This window comes from Rhamphochromis sp. 'chilingali', assembly GCF_963969265.1.
Source record: "Rhamphochromis sp. 'chilingali' genome assembly, chromosome: 10".
Taxonomy (NCBI): Eukaryota; Metazoa; Chordata; class Actinopteri; order Cichliformes; family Cichlidae; genus Rhamphochromis; species Rhamphochromis sp. 'chilingali'.
Genome location: NC_137937.1, coordinates 26,368,169 through 26,385,632, shown reverse-complemented (window position 1 = coordinate 26,385,632; position 17,464 = coordinate 26,368,169). Strand labels below are relative to the sequence as shown.

Sequence of the window (17,464 nt, the reverse complement as noted above, 5' to 3'; positions counted from 1 at the left end):
ATTTATTTATTTATTTATTTATTTATTTCATTTTTAAAATTTTCATCATTTCATGGTACACAAGTACAGCGGTTAGCACTATGGCCCTTGGAGTGTGACTGTAAGTGTATAAAAATGCTTAGGCGAAGAAAAAAAAGCGCATCATCGAATGTGTGAATGAGACTCGTAGCAAAAAAGCATTTAAGTGCTCAAATAGAGTAGAAAAGTACTATAAAAGTACTATAAAAGTACCATTCCATTTACAATTTACTCAAGTCTTTCTGTATGGAGTTTGCAAGTTCTCTTGAGTCCGGCCTGCATTTCCTCCTAGAATCCAAACACATGCTTTCATTTGATTGGCCGTAGGTGTGCATGAGGGCATGAGCTGTTTGTGATGGACTAGCATCGTGTCCAGAATCTAACCTGCCTCTCACGCAGCATCAGATGGGTTAGGCTTAAGCCCTCTGCAGCTCTTGTTGAATAAGTGGTGAATCATTGTCTGTCTGCTTCTTCTTCACTTATCATTGCCTCAGTAATTTAGTACAAAGTAAAACATTTTTTTTGTTTTTCAGTTTCCTGATTCTTTCCTCTCCATTATTCTGACACAGTTTCGTTATCTTCTAGCTTATCATTTCTACTCCTTGATTTTCTTCTTCAGTGATATTTCTCTTCTTGCCTCTTACACTGTTTTATCATCACCGCATCACCAGATTTTTCTGTCACTTCATCAGTCCACCTCTGTTTCAAACTGCTTTTCTTAATCCTTCATCTGACATCAGCTGTGTCATTCTGTCAACAACTAACCTCTACATCTATTGTCTGCTTTCCTCATCATATCCACCACCTTTCTGTCTTTCTAATGTTTTTCTTTCTAAAACGTCTTTAATCATTATCATTTTCCTTTTCCTCTTCTTCACCCCACCTTCGTCCCCATTTACCAGTAGTTTCTCAACAACATTGCAATGATCTTGTCTTCCTCCGCTTCATGTTTGCATTCATATGTTTTACCAAAATGATTATGCAAGAAGGCCTTATCATATAGCATCCTTCCTTCCAGCATTATCAGGCAGTGTTTTTTTTTCTCCCTAGATTAAGCTCTTATATAAATGAAAAAGAATAAAACCAATGGTCTGAGAATCACCTGTCAAATCTGACAAAAGCCAACCTTGGTGACTTTGCTGCTAAACAATGTGTAAAAAGATTTCCTTGTGAATTTCCTTCTAATTTGCATGCATTTCATCACTATGAATTCGTTTAGAGTGCTGACACGATCACTCTCTCAAATGCCATGCTCATTAAGTCTAGGGTTATATAGTAAGCCAAAAACAAGAACAAGTGCACTTACAAACTCTCAAGGAAATTCAGATAACACCAGCTTTCCCTAAAAACTTTTACTCTATCTTGAAGCAAATAAGAACACAGCTAAACAGGAGGACAAAGGAGGGGGGAACAACTAAGCTGTAGTGCCTCTTCACCTCACTGTACAATACCTTGTGCAATACTTTTTGTAAATAGTCAACAGTGCAATAGACTCAATACTTGAAATGTGCAATTCACTTGTATTTTTATTTTTTATTCCTATTTATTCTATTTATCCCCTTTGTATATTTTATTTATATTTGTCTCTGTATTTATATATGTGTGTGTGTGTGTGTGTGTGTGTGTGTGTGTGTATGTATATATATATATATATATATATATATATATATATATATATATATATATATATATATATAACAATTCTGTAACTGTAACTTCGGTCGTTGCTGTGCTTTTTGGAAGTCGAATTTCCCAGAGGAACCCACCCGAGGGATTAATAAAGTTCTATCTTATCTTATCTTATCTTATCTTATCTTATCTTATCTTATCTTAAATACAAATATTTATCATGTCGTCCCAGTTCTGAGAGCTTCACTCCCGTAACACTTGATATGAGTAATCCATTTTCAGTCCTCCGTACCAACAAAGTGGTCTTTTCTGTGCCAACACCTCAGCTTTTCACTTTCATGTTTCTGCATAAACAACTAAAAGTAAGATGGGCAATGCTGGAGAAAGGCTTTGAAGCCACCAGCAGTGTCCTGTCACACTCTGCAGATCAGAGAACTTAGGCTTGACCCCCTGGGGCCTTTAAAAGAAAGCAATCTGTTTTTTTTTTTTTAAAAAACCCACCTGCATCTTTACTATAATAATGTATAGGCCTGCCACTCCCTTAAAACTGTTATGAACCTCACTTGTGTGCTTGCATCACGGCAACTGACTCATGCTGATTGGCTCCTGTGCTCTGTCAAAACATGAACACTATATCCATTGAGGGGTTTTAGCTATGGGGGTCTGTACGCTGTTCAAAAGGATCAGATTGCTAATGCTAGCTGACCTTCGTGGTGTTTGTGTGGTGTTTATGCATCTTGAAGCCCATCCAGGTTGCATGAACCATGTCTTGGTTATCACTTCGTGCACCTCTGCTTCGTTTTGCTTGGTTTTCTTTTCGATCCCACCTCCTGTCATTTCACCTCACTCAGGCCTTGTTAATGGCCTCTTAGTCTTTCTTCTCTTTCTCCCCCACTTGCTTAGATCTGTCAGTCTCCCATGATGTAGCCCTTCGACTACTGTACAGAAATTTCTACTTACTGTCTCCTGCTGTAGTTACTCTCCCTGCTCCCTCCCGCGTTCATTGATGTCTGATCTAATTGCTTTTGCTCTAACCCTGGGGACCTGGGCACAGTGTAACAAGCTCCCAGAGGATGCACTTCGCCTCGGCCTTTGTCGCAGTCCCTCAATTGCTGCTTTCTTTTTTATCCGTTTCCTCACCAGCTCTTCCCAGTACATTCATTTATTAGCAGGTCTAATACTGTAGCCCCCGAACAAACAGCATGATATTGTGACCCTGCGGTAACTGATTCTAATCTAAGGCTGGCCACAGCACAATCTTGAGTCAGGAATTGCCAATTTCAACAGGTCTTGTCTGTGTTTTCTTTTATCCCCATCACACAGTAGGCCGCAGACAGAGATACAGAAGAGTAGCTATACAAAGCAAGAAAGGTGGGATGAAGTAAGAAGCAGAGAGGAAAAGAGGAAAATAAACAGGCAGAGATGCGAAGTGACAGTGAAAAAGTGGGTGAAAGACAACCTGATAACATGGAGAGACTCACAGGACCGCTGCAACAAAAATTTAATAGAAAAGGCAAAATATAAAGATGGAGTCCAGTGAACTAAAGCAGATGGGTCAGTACACATTTTAACAGCTTTGGCTCCACTCAGAAATAAGAATTTCAAAAATATAACACACATTTTAACTTCTCTCTCTAGCACCTGTTTACTCCTTGATTAGTTTGGTGTTATATATATCACACATCAAATGAAATCCATGAACCGGGCAACCTTAAATTCTTCGTGGAGAAAAAAACAAAAGAAATCTATCTTATGCAAGCCGTTATTGTATTTTAAGTCCTTTTTGCTAGATATTAAAGAGGTGCCATGAACAGCACAAAAGGAAATAAATCTCAGATTCTCACTCATGCTCCTGGACTTTCATGGAGTGCATTTTGGAGTAACCTCCAGTCGCCAGTTCAGATTTGTGTAAAGCAGTTTCTTACAGAATACTAGTACTTCTGTATTTGAGATTTGAAACTCACCTGCAACAGTCAGCTGAACATCACGATTTCTCTCCCACCTCTGTTTTCACACACGAGAGCTGTACAGTATGCATGTGTATGTGCTTCTAGTCTGTTTTGTCTCATAAATTTTCATGAAAGAACACCAGCGTCAAGATCAAAACATTTTCTCCTGAAGGTTAATGGGTCAAATGCGTTGATCAAAATCTACTTGTTGCACGCACTACTCTCATTAGAGACATTTAAAGAGAATCATTTGATACAGATACTCTGATCTTCCCCGTGGCACTCTCTAGTGTATGCTGTCTATCTATCACACACACACACACTCACACACTGTGTTGGTCCTTCGGGATCAGACAGTGGACTGAATGCAGATATGCCTCTTTGAAGTGAGCAGGCCTACAACTAATGTGTGTATGAGAGGCACACACATGCACATATTCACACACACACTCTGGCTGTGTTGATGCATACTTCTTTAATCAGATCAGGTATTTAATTATTAATATGTGTGTTAAAAGATGACCCTGCAGCAGTGCTGTTTAACCTTTACTGTGGAATAATCCGACGTGCCTGTGTGCGTGTGCATAATCGAGGATTGCATTGCAGTGTTGCCCTCAAGGAATATTGAAACACAATATACACGACGCAGATGCTTCTGGTGATGTTTTAAACATTTATTGTTTTTCTGTGTCTCTTTGTAGGTGTGTGGAAATCATTGCCAAGGAGGGGAGAAGTTTGAAGGAGCTCTATCTCGTGTCTTGTAAAATTACAGACCACGGTAGGATACTTTCAATCACTGTCCCTTTGTTGCAGTCAACCGCCAACATTATCATCATTTCCATTATTGCCCACATTCACCACTGTGATTCAGGACTCATTTGATTTTACAGCTTTCCTCTTATGAGACTTGTAAACAGTGAAAATATTATTGAAAAGTTTCAAGCAGAAGAAAGCAGTGTTAGCTGGAGCTCTTCTGCACATTTACCAACACTAGAGCTTTACCAGAGATTTACCTTTAAGTAAACTCTTTAAATAAACCGAGAAGCATTACTCGGCAGGCCACTCAATGTCAAACCATGCGGTGGTTACTTGATGGCTGACTTTTGTGAATTCTTATATGAGAGGTTAAATATTGTGCTTTCTGGAGAAATAGTCTTTCAGAGCACATTATATGAGGTATGAAAAGGCTACTCGGGATTTTTATACATTTACTTGTGTTGGTGGATTAGAGTTGTTTGTATTGTCTGATGGGGGACATACATGGTGTTTTCATCCTCAGCATACACTCAGGTGTTATATATCTCTTTTATATCCCTGTAGCATCATCTCCTCTTTTTATTTTGTTTACACTACCTTGCCTCTCTTCTTGATTCCATTCTGCCATATGTTTTGCGGAATATTTGAGTCTTTTCATCAGCTACAGTACAATACACAGTTGGAGTTCGTCGGTACTGAAGCATCAGGAGTGCAATCCTGGTTCTTTGTGTGGCACTGTTTAGTTGTGTTTGTGCATGTGTGCACCCTTCAAATTGCACAAATGACACTCCCAGCAGCGCAGCCGACTATTTTCTTTGGGTGCCTGCTTTCTCCAATCTACTGTTACTCGAGTCTGAAGGGTTTTTACCACTTATGCTATTTCCTGTTATCTTTGCAGCTCAAAATACCCACAATCTGTATCGTAACAAAAGCCAGCCCCCCCCCCCCCCCCCCCCCCCCCCCCCCCCCCTCCCCCCAAAAAAATAAATAAATATTTGGTGTGATGCATGATAGCCTGAGTTTGATCGTCAAAAAAAGTTTAATTTGACTCTAAGCTGTAATAATTCCCAACCGCAATAGTTTGTCTGTTTTCTTTTGCTTTTATATTATGTTAATTTGTTATTGTTTGAATAATTCATCTATTCAAATTTCCTGTTCGGAATTTCATAAAGGGACTAATGAGATAATAAACTAATGGATGTTCTGCTTGTTTGTCACATGGGGTTCTCTTAGTTTTGATACTTAAATGTGTTAAACTTAAGATAACAAGCCGTCTGTTCTTTTTTTTTTTTTTTTTTTTTGATAGTTAGGCTTTTCACCTGTTGACTTTTAAGTGTTGTTTCTTCAGTTTTCTTTTGTTTTGCAACTCACTGTAGTTTGACTAGCTATTAGAAATTACACAAAAAACTAAGCTGTTGCTTGTTAGTACCATGGTGATTTTTCTATAGTCTATCGAACTTTGGCATTTGATTTTCTTGATGTAAATGCAACGTCTGTGAATTGTTTTTAGCTGGTAATTGTTGTTAAAATGTCTATAAAATGAAACTTTAATATACCCGAGTGTCAAACTGGAACTATAGCGCTTGAAGTTTATCAACACAGTCGAGAGAAACTCATCGGGCTTTGAGATGATTTTCATACATAACAGCACTATTGTTGGATCATGTGGCCCCAAAACACTTGTTTCATTATAAATGGAGAACATGTAAAACAGTGACAAGTGTGGCACCCTGGGCTGACTCCTTGTTTGATTGGTTTTCTTCCATAAAATTTGGAACGTCAACAACAATAAATTATTTCAGGCTTATTGTGTGCAGAAGAACGAGTAGCCCGAACACGCACAGGACAACATCTTGGAATGTGCGATCCACTTGTCTTAATGGATCCAGGATGCTTGGATCCATTGGCAAGCCATTTAATTTTGTTATAAATTGGATTTTAGGCTTTTCCTGTTTGATTTTGCACTTGGAGAAACACCACAGTCAACAATTTATTACTCCGACTCTTGGCTTTTTTCCTGACCGAACTACTTCTATTACATTTGGAAGGCTGCACACTGCCCCACACCACACCACTACAGTTTTCTCTGTTCTCTGCAAAGTAGGGACAAATGATATAGAAAATACTTAATGTTGCCGTCACTAAGCGTTAACCTTCCATAACATAATCATGATTATTTGTGTTGTAGATTGTAGACTCGAATGGTTAATCTCTAACATGAGCTACCATTTGCTAACGATTTCTGTGAATTACACTAACAACAGTCACCTTGACCTTTCTGAACTAGAACCTGAACTGCATTTGCGAGTGAGTGAAACATTATGTAGGCGTGTGTCTACTGGTGTCTGATTAATGACTCCAAAATCATAATAGTACATTAAACCAGGAATGTTCACAGGCGCCCGGTATATATCCCCTTCTCTCTGCTTGTGTCTCTAATCCTTTTGACCAAGATGAATTAGCGATATCTGATCTTCTTCCTTCACTAATGATCCCTCTGGCCCTCTTTGGCTGCTGATAGGGTCTGTGTGTTTTTATGTTTGTGTGTACATTTATCTCTTTCCAGGATAGAGATGCCTGTTCTTAGAGCTCTATACTCTAACACAATGATTGGTGGATTTCCTGCTTCAGCCTCTGAAAAATTAAATCACAGAAATGAGATTTTACATCTGCCAAGCTGGCCCCTGTTTTTTTCCGCCCATCTCCGCGCTAATTATTTTTATTAATGGCTTCTGTGAGTGCATTTGAGATGTCCACAAGCCTCTTACGTTTGAGTGTTCTGTTTTTTCCTCCCAGCTTTTGCTTCCTGTGTGATTTTATAGGAGCTTTGAAAACAGATATAAAAGGAGACAAAAAGACAGGTTTAGATGACAGAAATGAAAAGCTGGCAATATGTAATTTTACTCCCAGTGCAGATGGTTTCAGAGATTATCTTGTGAGGAAGAGGAAGTAAATGGAAAAAGTGAGGATAGAGCATTTTGGGGTAATGATCTTACTGAAAGCCCAGTTAGTGCCATGGAAAGAAAAAATAACTTCCAAATCTTGTGTGGCATTCATCAAAGAACATCGTACTAATTAGCCTAAATAACATTTTGGTTGCAATCAAAGCAGTATAGAGGTTTGTTAAACACCTGGATTGTCTGATTAACATATTTCATATGGTTTGTGATTTTCAGCAACTAACACCTACAACTTATGATTGATGATAAATAATGGGCACTGAAAGATTTTATTAAACATCCTAAAGCGTTCTTTTCAGATTTCCTGTGTCTTGCATTACAAGTGGTTTTCTCTTTGGGATACTTAGTCTTCATACACATGGTCTTTTCAATCTTTTCAGACATTTTTGCTGTTCTCATGTTACTTTTAAAGGGATTAACGGCGAACAGAAAGCTATAATCCTAAACCAATATGAAGAATTTAACAATATGATCCAGGCTAAAAGCTACACATTTGTTGCAGCCAAAGGAAAAAAGGAAAGCTGGCAAAGAAAAAAGTTTACAAGATATCTTTCATTAAATTAATGTGTTTATATTCTTATTCCTATTCTTATTGTTATTTCAATATTAGCCTCATTCTTTCAGCTGCAACGCTGCCAGTGTTAAAATAATCTTGGGAGCAAGTAAAGACCAAATGAAAAACATATTTCAAACATGTAGGCATGGTTTGTTTGTTGAAATGTTTTATAAAGCTTGCAAGGCTTTTTACAGTTCTGGGATTTACAGTTCACTATGTAAAGGCTATTGAGAGTTCTTGCTGCCAATAGAAAAGAGAAAATGTGTGACTCATTGATGTTCATCAATGGAAGTGAAAGGCTTTAGACAGTGTCTGAAAAACCAGAGACCCTGTCGCTAACCCCCAAGATTCTTGTTGTGCTTTTATGTGTGTTGATCTTGGGTAAAACTTATTTACTTTTAATAGTACGGGTGAATCAAGAAGTTGACGTTAAATTAATTATTTTAAATTCATTTGCGTATGTTAGTTACCTTGATCCTTGGTACTCATTTGCTGTATTCTCTTGTTCTTGGAGTCGAGTAATCATAATGGGATACATTTAGTGTAACCAAGACTCAAGGCTGTGCTCCTTCTAAGCAATTCAGAGTCTTGACCCTCTGTTTAAGAAGGCTTTATCTATAAAGTGCCCTCTTATCACTGATGACTTTTGGGACTGCAAAGGCACTTTTGGGACATTTAAAAATTATGTTTAAATATCCGGTTAAGTAGTTAGTCTGAAAGGGAGATACTGGGGTCTAGAAACAAATTTCCCATGTTATAGATTTTGTAGAAAAGAAGGGTCAATTAAAGCCACTAGAGATAATGTAAAGGAAGTATTAATAAAAGAGATTATATTAAAAAGCATTTTCTTCTAGCAACTGGAAAGATACAATGTGGTGATTCACTATAGAGCAATGCAGGTGGCTCACAGACAACACATGCCACTTTATTTTTGAACTATTCGCACACATTTTTGTGATTTATATCGTTATCGGGACGATAGATATCTTAATATCGGGATATGAGATTTTGGTGATATCGCACAGCCCTAATGGACACAATTTCTGTAATTTTGTCTCCGCGCAACAATGATTTGTATTTTAGATTAAATAATCAATGTGATTTAAGTGGAGGCTTTCAGCTTTAAATAATCTTTAATTGGTTTTCAAAAGTATCCCATTCATATTTATACATGATGCTGCATTTTCAAAGGGCAGACACAAGTGGACAATTAACTAACCTGTAATTTCATTAATAGGTTAGTCGTGTCCTGTCAGTATTGAATGGCCAAATAAAAAGATTAAAGACCTAGATTTAATTCCAGCTTTTGAATTTGCATTTGGTATCTCTACACTGGAACTCTCAATGCGAGGTCCAAGGAGACTTTGAAGCAAGTGACCATTTAGACTGAGAGGTCAAAATTATTATTGGAGAGGTAGTTACAACGGGAATGTAAAAAGAAGGAAAGGACTCGCCAGCTCTGCAACACCAACGAGTGTGAAAGACGGTCAGTGATCACAGAATTCTTTCCTTGTTTTTTTTTTTTTTTTTTTAAAAACCCAACATCTGGCAAAATCAAGAAAACTCTGGAGGAGAAAGAGATGTCGTCATAAATGTAAATAGAGAATGTTTACAGCAAGGTGCAAACACCTGGTTAAGCTCTGGAACATGAAGGCAAGATTAGACTTGAATGAATTCTGAAGTGTACAGTTCTTGGATCCAGCCAAATTTTGCAAAACCGATCAGATAACATTTTATAGTGAAAATTGGTAATGACCCACATCATACTGCAAAAGCAACCCAGGAGTTTCTCATGGCAAAGAAACGGGATATTCTTCAATGGCCAAGTCAGTCACCTGATCTCAGCCCAGTGGAGCATGCTTTTCAGTTCCTGAAGACAAAACTGAAGCCAAAAAGACCCACAAACTGAAGGCAGCTTCTGTAAAGGCCTGGCATCTCCAGGGAGGAAACCCAACATTTGGTGATGCCTATTTGTTGTAAATTAAGACAGTCATTGAAAAAGAATCCTTACACTTGAAATTCCCTTAGTTTATCCAATTATTTTAGAGCCTCTGAAAATGTGGACTATATATTAAAATTTGCTGTAATTCCTAAACAGTAAATGTAATACTTTTGTAAACATCTTGAATTCTGCGCTTCAGTCACATCTTGAGTGTTTGATTTTCGTGTACAGATGGAGAGTTGTCATCGTCTTAATACTTATGGACCTAAGTATATATTACAACACCTTTTAAACAAAAAAACCCAAAGTCCATCTCAGTTCTTTATTCCCATAGGCACACGAATGGCGAAGTCTTGGTTTATCCATTTCCCTTGCTGAATTAAAAGTACCACTATGTCATGGGTTTGAAAGCTGATCCTGATGAGAAAACCCCCTTAGCCACTCTCCCAGTGCTAATCAGATCTCTACACCACCACTTTCTTCCTCATCTGACTGACCCATACACTGGCAGTGGCCCATACTGTATCTTCAACACACCTGGATCGACAGCGATACCGCCTCGTCTGCTCTCTCTCCTGTGCTCATCGCCTTTGTGCTCCTTTTGTTCTTACGCTGTGTGTGTTTTGCATTCGCATGCATTCAATGGTGTCTACGCTGTTAGTGCATGTACATCTGTCTGTGCTTATCTTGTCCCTTGTAGCCCACCTGCATTATCCAAAGACAGAAACAGAGACCTTGGCACCTCCTTTCCTTACATATGGTAATTCTCCTGCTTCACCCGCGCACCTCTCCATGATCCTTTACTTTGTCAGTCGTGGCCTCCTGTGTACATCTGTATGAATACGAGATCGAGCGAGACACCTGTGGGAGACGGTACAAGTGAGAGGAAAGAAAAGGAGAAGCTTTGGTCTGCTTTTAGAGGACTTCCAGCAGAGCTAGTATAACATTGGGAAGGGGGAGGAATGATTTCAGACTTTCAGAGATGGAAGTCAAATCCTCTTCATTTTTGTGTACACAGTACAGCGTTTGGTGATTCATATATTGAATAATCTAAATATTTCTCAGAAAAATAGTGATTATAGAACAAACTTTTTTTTCTTGCACTGCTGATAGAAAGTGGAAGCTAAAGTGAAGCTTTACGGAAACGTGATTAAATACTCAGCGTTTAAATCGGTTTACTTTCAGCTCAGGTCAATTTGAGGCAAATCGTGCATGTAGAGTAGCCGTCTGACGTCTTCTCTAAAGCAGTGGCCGCTTAGAAATCAAGGATATCGTTATAAATGTTTTGGAAATACTTCATGTGGAAGTGTCTTCTGTCCCTAATAAAAAATCTTGACAGTGACAGCCCATCATCCAGACTTTTGTGATTGTGTTGTGAGGGATTGAGCTACTCAGTTGTGAATTCCATTGTTATGTCCATCTGTATTTACCCATCTGTCAGCTTGTGAGATTATTGTTGTCATTCAGTTTTTAGCGTCTTATTCTCTTATTTGATCACCCCCTTCGTAGCTCTCACATAGTCAACATGCATCCACATTTTTCTCCCCTTTTCTATTTTTTTTTGGGTTGCCTTCAATCCTGTTCCAAGACCAAACCCCTTCCTCCTCTTTTCCCCTCTTATTGCTATTTCCATTCATCTTTCAGCGCTCGCTTTCATCTGAGGTGCTTTACTCTAAACGTGCTGAACGGTGATAGATGGGGCTTGCGTGCTCCTCCCCTTGAGCGGAGGAGTGAAGTATTGCTGTGTGTGCTTCGTTACTGCTGCGTGTGTATATCTTTGCAACTCTGTGCTTGTTTACATGCTTTTGTGTGAGCGTTTGCGTACTTTTAACAGGTTTTCAGTGCCTTTAGGCAAATTTTGATACCCACTCACTCCCTAGAGTATTGTAGTGCTTTTTACAAGGTGAGGTTACTTTGCATGAAAGCACAGAAACTATCTTACTGACGATGAAAATACATCTGATTGTTATCTTCCCCTGTATCGTATGATGAGGCTGTAAGGGTATACTGTTACGCAAGAGTTCTCGTGCTTTTTAAGCTTAATCCAGGTTTAACATGTTATTTTTCTGCACAATTTGTGGTTTTGATTAACTTGTCATAACCTGCAGAACAACACTGGGATCAGTGCATTAAAGAAAAATCATCGTCAGTTGTATTTAAATGTGGCTTTACCTCAGAAGGATACAGTAAAGATATCAAACACTGTTATGCTGACTATTCCTTAGATCACTTATTTCTTTCTTCCTTCTTTCTTTGTCACATCTGTTTCGCTCCGAGAATTAGTTTTCCATGTTTCTTTTTTTAGCTGTTCAGCACCATATATGCCTAAGTGATGTGAAACATAATGTAATGTAAACTTGGATAGTGTAATAGCTTGTTTGCTCCTCTATCTGGCATTCAGTAGGTAAATAACGTAACCCTAAGAGCAGCTGATTAAAATGCGCAGAGCAGTACAGCAGATTTATGTGGGCTGGTAAGGGGAGCGAGTCAATAGACAATCTTTGTCTGTTTTTATCGCCACTGTGCGTGTGTGTGTGTGTCAAGTATGAAACATTTCACGGTTTCTGGGCGTGCAGCTTAGCATGAGTAGAAATCTTGATATCCCCGATCGCTAGTATACATCTGTATTTTTTTAACCTGAGACTTTTGTTATTTAATGCCTTGGTGTTACACAAACACTGGCAGAGACATTTTTTTTAGCTTGTTAGGTTTATTCAAGTCCACTTTAGAGAACACCAAAAATCAGTATGCTGAAAGCAATTCATTAAACAGTATAAACGTTTTAAATAAATGTTTTAAGTTGTCTGAGAAATGACTGTGGTGTAATTATAATTGAGGCACATACAATTATTTGCATTTACGTTTATATACTTGAGAGAAACAAACTGCTCGGTGATTAGTAAGTGTTAGAAAATCACTGGAGTAGATGGTAACAATGGTTACTGTCTAATGCGTTTCTTTAACATTTAACATGTAAAAATCAGCTCTGCATGTTTGACTCATGTTTGTGTTTAGTTTTTGGGTAATTATCTAGTCTTTGAAATGTTGTTACCTCGTTGTTCTTGGATTCTTAAGGTGCCTTCTGTTTTCTGGTCAGTATAACCTTAACAGGCTGGGCCCGGCAGACGTCACCAGTCAGGGTGCATATCTGAGGGAACTCAGAGAGATGAACTTGATTGAAATTTTTTGACCTCATGGCTTGATTACACAATAGACTTGAAGCACAGGCTGAAAGAAATTGTCATTCTGGAGACAGTTATATGTAGCTCAAGGAAATCCCTGGTATGGCTGAACTTTTTTAGTTAATTTTACCAAGAACAGTATGCAAGGAATTTAAAAGCAGCTCAATGGATCGTGCCCTAGAGACACCAGAGAACAGCGGCTTCCACCGATGCTGTGCCTTACCAGTCCAATAAGAGAACAACTGACATGTCTCTAGTCCTTGGGTCAGCCAGTGACAATTGTAGCTCAGTGTCGGCTGACTTCATTCTTGTCTTGTGTCACAATCACCTCACCTCTTCCTCAATCTGCTTCCGTCCACGGCTCTCGTGGTCCTTACTTGTCTGCTACCACACATGTTCCCAAGACAGTTCCCCGACAGGTTGAAGGCTTGTTTTTTCCTGCTGTTGTGGAGCCTCTGACTTGACAAAGCTTGTTTATGAGTTGACCAACATCTCAAACTGTAAAATACAGTATTAGTATTTTGATCTTTGTTTGTGTGCTTTTGTTTGTTTGTCTGAATAAAATAGTTTTATTACTTTAACGTGCCTGCCTGGAATGCTATATTTATAAGACAAACCGTATCCCATGTCTGAAAAGGGCTATATGGTAAGGATCAAACTCATAACACGGTTTGTTATCTCTGCAACAGTACCTGCACACTGGGGAAAAAACAGCGAGGATTATGAGGAGTTCATTAAACTGGACTTATGGCAAGTCCACCTGATTGCTGAAGGATGCTGACATTTGTTCTTTCTTATCAACTGCTAGTGAAAATCATTATTAATTAATCTACCTGTTTGGTTTTATTCATCAGTAAATTATTTAGTTTGTGTTTTGCCAAGAAAAGGTGATGACTTAAAATGCCTTCTTTTAACCAATCAATTGAAAAAACATAAAGTTGCTATGAAAGGGAGCACACCCCTACTTCTACAAAACTAGCACCCCTAAATATGCAAGGCAGCCTTTCTGTAGAGAAAAGAAGAATAACCAGTTTCTCACCAGTTGTGAGTTTGGAAAGTTCATTAGGTAATATACAGGAAAATTGAGACGGTGACAGGTAACGAGGGAGCAGAAACAGCTTGAGAGGCTGGATCTGAACCTCACATGGAGAAGGCATTTAGCTGCATGACTGCTCCTCAAGTGCAGAAGTGCGCTTATATAGGATTCCAATCTACAGATACTCCATAGTCTGAAGTATATAAGTTGAGATTTCCATTTCCTTACATCAGCCTGTGGTGGTATTTGCAGATCAGAGAGCTGCGCAAAGAGGCTGAAATTGAATTAGTTTCCATATATTGTCCTCTTCTCCTCTTTCTCCTGCTAAGCCCTGTGGTCTATCCACTGTTTGCCTTATGGGGTAGAAAAGCGAGGGGGGCTTAAGCTGTGAAGGCTGAAGCTTACGCCGTCGACCATCTTACTGGTCACACACTTTCTCTCTCACACCCACTAACACACGCGTACTCTTGCTTCGGGGATTACAGCCGGGCAAGCCTCGTTTGCATTTACACACACAGACTCGAACGCAATCACACAGACAGTACACACATGTTATAGATGCACTTTTGAGCTTTTGCTAATATCCTCCGTCTCACACACACGTCAGCCAACTTCAGCACACACGCTTTCCTGTAACTTGTGGAGAAAAAAATCCTTAAGCCTCTGCTATTTTAGGCTTAAATCTGTGAAGGGGAAGCACTGAAATGACTTGGGCGTATGTGTTTATGTACAGATTTATGCAAATGCATTTGTCCTCTCTGTGTACACAGATGTATGTGTTCCTCTTTATGAGTGAGCGCGAGAGTGTGCGTGGCGCCACAGGATGTAATCATGTATCTATGAGCTGTTGGATGACAATAGTGTTTTCGTTTTTAATAGAGGTAGCCTTAGTAACAATAGGCCCCATGTGTGTTTATGAAGCTTTGATATAAATGGTCCATTTGTTCTTTCTCTATCTCACTCCGACAATCTCTCCCTCTTCCTTTCAGGCCTGCAGTTCCTAATAATAGTACACTTTAACTGTGCCCATGGGACACAATAACACCAAGCTGTGTAAGTGTAGGAGATGTCCCTGTTATTGCTGGCTACAAGGAATTTGTTTATAGAAGTGAAACATTGCATTTTCTTATTTCTCTTATTAGTTTCATTGTGTGTGTCTCTGAGTCTGAAAGTATTTCTCTAGAGGCGGCATCACATCCACTGTGCCATTGCTTCCGAGCAGTACTGATACAACCCGTGGACAGGTGTAAAATGCTCAGTGTTGCTATAATAACTTGGAGGCTCCTGTTTTTTTACTGTGGTTATCACGTTTTATTTTCTTGTTCTTGCCAACTTTCTTCCTCCTCCCTGTCTTGCGCTCTTATTCAGTCTCAATCTCCTCATCTTCCTCCTACTCATCTCTCTCTCTGCTGGGAATGCAGTTGTCCTTTAAGTTATGTGGGCGTTGATGTAAGTTGTTGCCCTGACTTGAGAGGTTTTAATAGTAAAGTACCCTGTTGAGGGTTGTGTAATTAGCTCTAGTTTAGCAGAGCGCTTTAAGAAGATGACAATTTACTGTTCATGAAAGAGGTATTTTGTTTTTCTCTGACATGCTTTTGATCCTGTATTATCGCTTTAGCTGATTTACCTACTTTTTTTTTTTTTTTTTTTTTGAGAAATGTTTTTTTTCCCTGTTTTTTTTTTTTTTTTTTTTTTTTTCCCCCCCTCACCCAGTTGTTGAACCAAGTAACACTGATTTTAGAGTTGTTCAAGCATCGGCATTCAAGGGATGAACCAGAATTGTGTCGGTATGACAGAAATTTAAATAACGTTTTTGTTATTAGCAACCTGTTCCCATTTCTATAGTTGAATCAATGGAAAATGCCAAAGTTAACAGCAGATATAAAAAATGATTAAATAGGAAAAAACCTGACAGGCCTAAAACACTCTGTATTTTCTTAAGAAATAGGGGGAATAAAATCCAGCAAAGACCTGAAACGAGACCCAAGAGACACATCGACCCATCGATGAAGAGTCATCAGAAATGATCACAGTCAAGAAGCCATTCTCAACACAAGAAAACATTGAGAAAAGGCTAAGGTATGTTAGATTTCTCAAGAACAGGACTGAAATCAGAGGCAACAGCTCATATGATGATGAATCCAAACACGGTGGAGGCTCTGTCATGGTTTCAGCCAGGGTGTTGAAGATCTCGTCAATATTGATGGAATTATGAATGTAGATAAATTTTGATCAATACCATCTGGAAAGTGTCTGATTGGTATTGTCTGGAAAGCTTATCTGGATAGAAAAGTGTGGGATCATCTTGACAGAGAATGAATAAAACAGGGAGCCAATATCCAAACAAGAGCTTTGGATGTAATTCAGGAAGCCTGGAGAACTTTTCCTGAAGAGTATTTAAAGAAAGAAATTACAAGAAAGCTTAGCTAAGAGACTTCAGGCTGTGTTGAGTAAAAGATGGTCATATTAAATATTGACTTTTAAGCTTGTTAGAATTGTACAAACTCTGTATTTGCCTCGTATACTGTATTGTCATATATGTTTGCAATGTCTCAATACTTCACTGTACCCATTTCCTATTTTCCTAGTGAAGTACAGTTTCTGGGGATAGGTTAATTGGATAATCCAAATTGCCACTAGGTGTGAATGTGCGAGTGAATGTGAGTGTGAATGGTTGTCTGTCCCTGTGTGTTAGCCCTGCGACAGACTGGCGACCTGTCCAGGGTGTACTCCGCCTCTCGCCCTATGACAGCTGGGATTGGCTCCAGCACCCCCCGCGACCCTGAAAAGGATAAGCGCTAGCGAATGGATGGATGGAGTACAGTATAAAGATATACAGTAAGAGTGACTCAAGACTTTTGCACAGTACTGTATTTACAGTTTAACTTCCTAATTGTAACATCTCATCTTACCAGTAGCAAAATATAAAGAGATAAAAGGAATATTGAACAGAACTGAGTTCATCTTATTAGTGTGGCTCTGCACAACATTCCCAATTTCTCACGTGGCCCCTTGGGAAAATTAATTGCCCATCTCTGCTGTAAATGATTCAGCTGTCCAAGTGAGTGAGCCGTGACCTTTTAGATGCAGTAATACTGCATGTTTAACTAATGTTGTAGCCTCATCATATAAAAATAACCCCAGTTGTCCTTTCCCATTTTTCCAGTATGTTAATTTTTCTTATTTAGTCATACAAAGTCCACTAAGTAAAGGGAAAAAGCAGCACAAGATGTAATACTAAAAGAAAATCTGGATGCCGTTTTTGCTCTAGGCCAAGCTCTTTAATTGAGATGTGTTCTTCACCGTTGAGGCTTAAAAAAATGTTTTTATTCACTTTGAATGTCACTCATCTTTTTCTTGTAGCCTCAGAATAATTTCTTTGAAAAAACTACAATTACCCCAAACGATAACACGAAAACTGTTGTCACTCCTAACA

The 17,464-nt window shown here is 38.8% G+C and overlaps 1 protein-coding gene across 1 annotated transcript in view; it reads left to right on the top strand.

Moving 5' to 3' along the window:
* fbxl17 (F-box and leucine-rich repeat protein 17) overlaps nt 1–17,464 on the top strand; it is a 232,756-nt gene that overhangs the window by 153,305 nt on the left and 61,987 nt on the right. Inside the window, exon 9 of the mRNA XM_080893999.1 lies at nt 4,298–4,374. Within this exon, the coding sequence (XP_080750125.1) occupies nt 4,298–4,374 (77 nt within the window). The remainder of the gene's footprint in view (nt 1–4,297; nt 4,375–17,464) is intronic.